The sequence below is a fragment of the Gekko japonicus genome, unplaced genomic scaffold (assembly GCF_001447785.1).
Source record: "Gekko japonicus isolate JY-2015 unplaced genomic scaffold, Gekko_japonicus_V1.1 scaffold710, whole genome shotgun sequence".
Taxonomy (NCBI): domain Eukaryota; kingdom Metazoa; phylum Chordata; class Lepidosauria; order Squamata; family Gekkonidae; genus Gekko; species Gekko japonicus.
In genome coordinates, this window is record NW_015167559.1 from 195339 (window position 1) to 202609 (window position 7271).

Here is a 7271-nt window from a genome sequence, read left to right on the forward strand (position 1 = left end):
TGTTCCCACATGGATCAGCAGGAGCAGGTAGCGATCAGAGGTCTTGACCAGTCTTGGTATTTTCTCAGTCACATCTCGGATACACGCTCTAGGAAGACAACAAACCTCTCGAGATTCCTTGTCCGGTCTGCATACACCTTCTTCTGTCCCTCTCAGTAGGGAGTCACCAACCACCACTACTCGTCTCTTCCTCCGTGGGATAGCTTGGTTTCTTCTCTGCCTATGTGCTTGTATGTCAGTCACATTCTTTTGATCTCAGAGTGTGCTATTCTGATGTTCCATCATCAGAAGCAGCTGGTATCGATTTTGCAGCTCCACTGTCTGTGTTTCCTGACTATCTTACTCCTCAAGGTCACATTCTTCCACTCACCCACCTGTTCCTTGTTACTTCCTTCCTCTTGCTCAGGATTTGCTAGCTCTTGCCGTTCTCTCAGGAGCCCCTCTTCCTTCATATCTAAAAAGCTTTCTGCCTCCCTGATGTTCCTCAATGTACGGATTTGTGCCTCGAGTTCTCCCACCTTCTCCTCAAGCATTCTTATAAGCTTGCACTTGCAGCATGTGTAATGCATTTCATGGCATGGCAGGAAAATGATAATGGCGCAACCCACGCAGGTCACTGGAATAGATCCTTTGTTATCCATCTTCCTTGGAGCAATGCTATCTTCTACTGCCTCAGGAACTTTCCTCAAACTCTGACGTAAACTCTTGTTGTGGCAATGTACCCTGAAAACTTTGAGACTGACCAAATGGCTACCTTGCCAGCAGTTCTCTCCCCAGAACTCAGTATCAGCCCTCTACTCAGGTTCTTACAAGGCCTCCAAGCAAGACCCACAGGCTACGACCCACAGGCTAAAAGCCAAAGGCTCGCGCCTCAGGTGAGGAGCAGCCTTTTGTTTCAAAAGGCCCCTTCCTGCTCAGCACAGCAGAGCCCAGCACAATAGGGGCGGGGCTTGCAATCAACAGCACTCCACAGCAACTCACTCAGCCTCCAACAACCCCCAAAGGACAAACAGCCCCAAACAGACTTAAACAGAACCACTCTCTATCAGGCTACAAAGAACCCAACTCTCTCTCAGCTCCCACACAGCAGCTAGGAAGGCAAAGGGAGAAAGAAAAATCCCCTGCTTTCTATCAGCAACCCACCACGTGCTCTCCACTCCTTGCCTCAGCCCAGCTCAGTCTCCATGACCACTGACCTCTAGGCGATGTACAACATTCTAAAACCATAAAAACATATAAAAGCCAAATCCAGCATTATACAATAATTAAAAGCAAGTGGTGAAAATTTTGCAGTTCCCTCCCATCTGGTCTGTGAGTGCACTGCATGTACGGGGGGTAGGCTCCACAGGAACCGAGGTCCCAGGTAGGGTGCCAGCCACGATGTCAACATCGCTGTCCTCAACCGAACACCTGGCAGAACATCTCTGCCTTGCAGGCCCTGCAGAATTGCATAAGATCCTGTAGGGTCCTGATATTATTTCTCAGAGAGCTCCACCAGGTCGGGACTGGACCTGGTCGATAACAGCCGGATATCTCTAGAGCCGGGGACCACCAGCAACTTGTTCTGTGAAGAGCGTAATGTTCTCGTGGAGGTGTAACGGAGGAGGTGGTCCTGCAGATATGTCAGTCCCAGACCACTCAAGGCCTTGAAGGTCAGAACCAAACCCCCAAACTTGACTCCACTGGAAGCCAATGCAGCTGACACAGCACAAGTCAAATATTCACAGTCTGTGATGTTCCTGTTAGGACACGTGCCGCCACATTTTGGATCAGTTAGAGCTTCCGGGTCAGTCTTTAAACCCCTGTTTTCTGGTTTATCCACAAACTGCCACGAACCGCCATGAAACTGCTTTAATTCATGAACTTCGGTTCATGAACCACAACATTCGTGATGAAGTTTGCTTCATGGTTCAGTTCATCGCCCTCCCTAGCAATACCATCCTTGTATTTGCCAGGCCACAGCTATATGGAGAGGATATTTTCCCTGCTGGGAAGCAAAGCAGACAAACTGTGGTTCGTCCACAATTCAGGATTTGTGACTTACATCTGGCAGCCAAACCAGTGTGAATAAACCACAGCTTTAAACAAACCATGTTTTATCATGATGTCTGAATGGAGCCCATATTACACTGTAACAGGCAGTATCCAAAACATATGCGAAAGCAAGTTCACTTTTAAAGTTAAAGATTAAGGTTTGGATTCTGAAGCCAAATATCTGTTCTATCAGCATAGCAACAGCTGCTCCAATGGAACAGTTCTTATATCTGCAAAGGAATGGTGGGAGGTATTCTTCAAGTCCCCCCTTCTGCTGCAGACTCCCAATTTGCTTCCTTCATTGTTCAGTTTGGTCTACAGGAGCACAATTTCAGGGTACACAGAACGCTGCAGTGAAAGTGAGGACAGAGGTGAGGAGTTCCCTTCACTTGCACTTTTTAGGAGCCAAACCTCAGATTGGAACGGAATATACACTGAGATTATTTTAATAGAATGACTCTGTCACCTCAGATTGTGGCAAAAATTAGGGGCAGAAATGAATAACTTTTTCTAATAGAAATTTAATTTTTCTGCAAAACACACAGCTTCTGTCTTTCATGCACGGTATATTACAATGAATCACCAAAATCCCCACTGGGAATAACTAGGAACATGTGTTGAAAACAGTGAGAAAGAAAGTCGCAATCTCATCAATGGTTCATCAGTGTCCTTTCAAGAAAGTGTATCCACTAAATGATTACTTCTTGTTTCATGTAAACTAGTTCCAGTTTCCGTTAGTAAAACCATTTAGGAATGAAAAGGTTACTCTGCCTCCCTATTCCATCATTCCTGGCCTGTATCAGGGTTCTGCATAGCTGAAACTAATTTTTCTGGGCAAATCTTACTGCAGATCTTTCCTCTGTTCTGATTTTTTTCCTTTCTGCTTTATTTGGGAAGCATAAGAATGAGGGGGGGGGGAGCTACTTAACTGTCTCTTACTGTCATTTCTCTACCTAAAACTACCCCAACCCAATCTGTTTTTCTCCCCACAGAGGAAATGATACAGGAACCACTTAATTTTTCATCCATGAGAGGGGACAGAATTTATAGCAGACAAATGCTTGAAGGAAAAGGCCCATCCCTCTTTTCATTAAAAAAAAACCTTATTGGAGAAGTATTATGCAATTAACACCTTGAATTGATACAAATATGCCATGAAGAAATGATTTTTCTATCCAGACCTCCATCTGCATAAAAATTTCACCCCACTATAGCAGTTACATTACCCACTGTATTCCAGAGGTTGTCCTATACGTATGTCAGGTGGGCATTGAGGGAATATAAGGATGTTTTCAAGCATTTTGCAAACAATTTAACATAGCATATGAAATAAGTACAATCCACTCTAGAACAGTAGTATCCTGGGAGCCAGCAAAGGTCCTAGAAGGCTTAACTTTCCAACAGAAAACTCTTGATGTCTCTCTAATGCATACTGGGCTCTGTCCACACTATTAACTATCTGTAGAACTGAGAAGTACAGCTTTCACAATGCTTTACTAAAAAAAAAGTCACTGCTGGCAAACAAATGTGTATTCCCTCTCTTTCTGCTTTCACAGCTGTAAGTGAAGTAAAAGGGAAACAGGTCAAATTTCAGTGACTGATCACGTAAACCGCTTTTGCAGTTTTTAACTTTTCAAGGAAGCTCTGCTTTATAAGCAAGGCTTGCATTACCCGTAGTCTAAGTGACAAAAGCTGTTGTTTTGGGCATATGCAGACTTACAACAAGGGCAGGTCAGTCTCATTGGCAAACCTGAAAATAACACTGGGAAAGATATGGGAATATGTTATGAAACGGGAATTATCAAGATGAGAAGCATGTCTGCAAACATCTAATTTAACCATCAGCTAAACTTTGGTGAGCTTAACCATTTGAATATGGAAAATATTATGCACAGTTATACGCTGGCGCTGCAGAAGCCAAAGATATCTAAAGAAGGAAAGTCTTAAAATATTTTCACTCACAACCACTGCTGTAACCTTGACAATTTATATACAAATTAAAGGGCTGTCTTCTACACCCTCCATTCAGTTTTCCTCTTTTCCATGCCAAGGAACACTCTCCCATCCTTCATAATGTTCACTCTCTTTCCATGTTTTATTTCCTTTAAAATCCTTCCCTTAGCCATCCATGCCATTTCAACACTAAAAAGGAGACCCAGCCCAATTGTTTCTCTTTACTTTCTTCCAGCTCCCCTTATCTCTTTCAGTTAAGCCACAGCCTTTCTAAAGTGTCACGTGCTCTGTGGAGCCTGTTACTGGCAAATCCTTCATAACCTAGTCATTCCTACTTTCCATTACTCACTCTAACTTCTGTTTCATTGTTCTCCTGTCTACATTATTTAACACTAAAACATATACCACAACATCAGCCAGTGATGCTCATATGTCATTGTCAAAAATTTCAAAATACTGCTTCAGGCCCTAAAATAGAATTGCAGAATCACAGAGTTGGAAGGGGCCATACAGGCCATCTAGTCCAACTCCCTGCTCTATGCAGGATCAGCCTACAGCATCTCCGATAAGTGTTTGTCCAGTCACTGCTGAAAGACTGCCAGTGAGGGGAACCAAACATGCAATTTCCCAAAGAACTATACCATTACTAAGTTTGTGAGCACTAGGGTTGCCAGGTCTGGGTTGGAAAATGCCTGGAGACTTTGGGGGTGGATCCAGGAGAGGGGGGGTTGGGGAGGGGGGAGGGGCCTCAGCACGGGACGATGCCCTAGAGTCGACCCTTCAAAGCAGCCATTTTCTCCAGGGGAACTGATTTCTGTCAGCTGGAGATCAGTTGTAAAAGCAGGGGATCCCCAGACTCGACCTGGAGGCTGGCAACCCTAGTGAGCACCATAAATATGGTAATCTTTGATAAACATATTCTACAGGACTTCTCTAAGGTTCCACACTCCTGACAGAGCAACGCAGTTCCATTGTATCCTGATCCTTAGGTCTCTTTTTCAGAAAACTCTGGCTGATGGAGAATTAGCAGAATGATATTAGAAGAGGAGGAATGGCAAAAGGGGTTGATCACCATCTGAACTGGTCATTTTATTAGTGTACTGTCATAATTTTATCATGTTGGTTATATTTTATTTGTTTTAAGGCTGTAAATCGCCCAGAGCCCGCTTGTGGAGTTGGGCAATTCAAAAATCTAATAAATAATAATAATTACTTATAGGTTAGTGGATGCATACTAATGTCCACATTTCACCCAACCTAAGAAGTGACACTCCAGAATACAATGTGTGATTGGCACAAGGGAACAATTAGGTAATATTATGATTTCTTATCTTCTTACAGTGCAAGTGCAACCCTAAGCTGAGTTATCTTCAAGTCAGTGGGTTTAGAAAGGTACAACTCTGCTTTGGATGGCACTGCTATTCTTGAAAGAGAAAAGAGTAGTCTTTGGCCATGGTCTAATAATGCCTCTTGAGTCCTCCTTCTGTAATCCAAACTCTCCTCCTTGTATGCAGCCATCATCACACTTAATGAGGACCCTACCATTCTTCCATAGAAAAAAACCTTTATTTTTATTATACTAAATTCAGTTAAATTATTATTTTATCATACTAATTTCAGTTAAAACCAATATCAGAGCCAAGTCATTATCTCATTCATCAACTGTACCTAAACAAATACAGACAATTAAGTATACAGCGCACACAAAAACATGACACAGAGGCAAACAATATGAGATCACTGAAACCGCAAAAAACATTCAAAATCATAACACAGAGAACTTCAAATCCAGCTCATAAATGCTATGAATCAACATGATAAAAAGGCACATGATCTAACCCAGTGACTTTTGCAAACTATCTTCTCTGAATACAACTGTATTGTCCAGTCTAGCCAATGCTATAACTATTGCAGTACAAGTACAGGCTGTGTTGCAACAACTACCATCTCATCTTATAGAAAACAATTAAAATAGAGCTGGGTGACTCTCCCCATTTATTTTCACACTCTCTTCCTATAGTTCCTAGTTCACACAGATGAGGACAGGTAAGTCAGGAAGCCCTGTGGGATCCTCCTTTCCTTTGCCCTTCACAGACCACACCCACCCACAAACCCAGGCTCTGCATCCAACCGTCAGTCATATTCTTGCTCTGACTAAATCTCTAAGTGGCACATAAAGCCACTGATTGCCCTTACCATTCCAGGCTTGGCCCAGTGACAGTGAATGAATTATCACAGAAACAGTCATTCCAAGGGCTTATGTACTCATACCTTGCAAATTCCAGATATACTTCAATGCCAAAAGAGCTTCCACACCCACCTATGCACATGTCATGAGTATTTGGGAAGTGAGTTTCTTTTACTAATACTATTTTCAAAAGAAACCGTGCTAAGCAAATGCTGATGGTTTTGGGGACTCTCACTGCCTGTGTTTAGGCAATACTGAGCCATTACAATGCAAAGGGACATTCCAAATTAAAACTGAACAGTGAGAAATCATTTGTATACAGAAAAAGCAATCATGCTGCTAAATCAACTACAGTATCAACTTTCCTATTCTAATAATCTGTGCTTAAAGAACACCTATTTATATATATTTTACATCATCAGTCCAAATGATTTATTCTGTAATTTTCTGAACACAAACCAACCAATAACTGATCTCTTTTATGAGGTATACATAATAAACGTCTGACCCTGATTTAATGCCCATATCTATAAAGAAAAACAAAAAAGAAAAGTTCCAAATACAGGCCCTAATTATCCACAATAATCTAACTGTAAATAAAGCTTGTGTGCAGCTGCTGTGATTCCATGCGCTAATGGATGGCATTACAAGTTGTTTCATTCAACCTATACTCAGTGGCTGCTCACACTGATGAAAGGGCTAATCCCACCAAAGTGATTTCTCAAGTTCTTTCAATAAGCCTGTTAAAAGTTATGAACAACAAAAACTAGCAATCTCATCAAAACAATTTTTGCTACAGGTCTTTCAGAATAATTACAGAATTATGGTCACTTTTCTCTTGTGGGAAACATGCTAAATAGCAAAAACTAGTTCATAAGGAATAATCTATATAGTCCATTGATTCTACTTACCTGTGGACATAATGTAGCTGATGCACAGAATCAATTGCTATCACCATTTCAGCCAAATAAAAGCGAGCCATCTCTTCAGGTAACCGGTCCTCAAATTTACTGAGCAAGGTAAGCAGATCACCACCAACATAGTAATCCATAACCAGGTACTAGGAAAAGATATAATTTTTTACAGATTTAATTTA

General features: G+C 41.9%; 1 protein-coding gene across 1 annotated transcript in view; it reads right to left on the minus strand.

Moving 5' to 3' along the window:
• CDC42BPA (CDC42 binding protein kinase alpha) overlaps positions 1-7271 on the minus strand; it is a 194836-nt gene that overhangs the window by 164308 nt on the left and 23257 nt on the right. The window contains exon 5 of the mRNA XM_015413743.1: positions 7087-7235. Within this exon, the coding sequence (XP_015269229.1) occupies positions 7087-7235 (149 nt within the window). The remainder of the gene's footprint in view (positions 1-7086; positions 7236-7271) is intronic.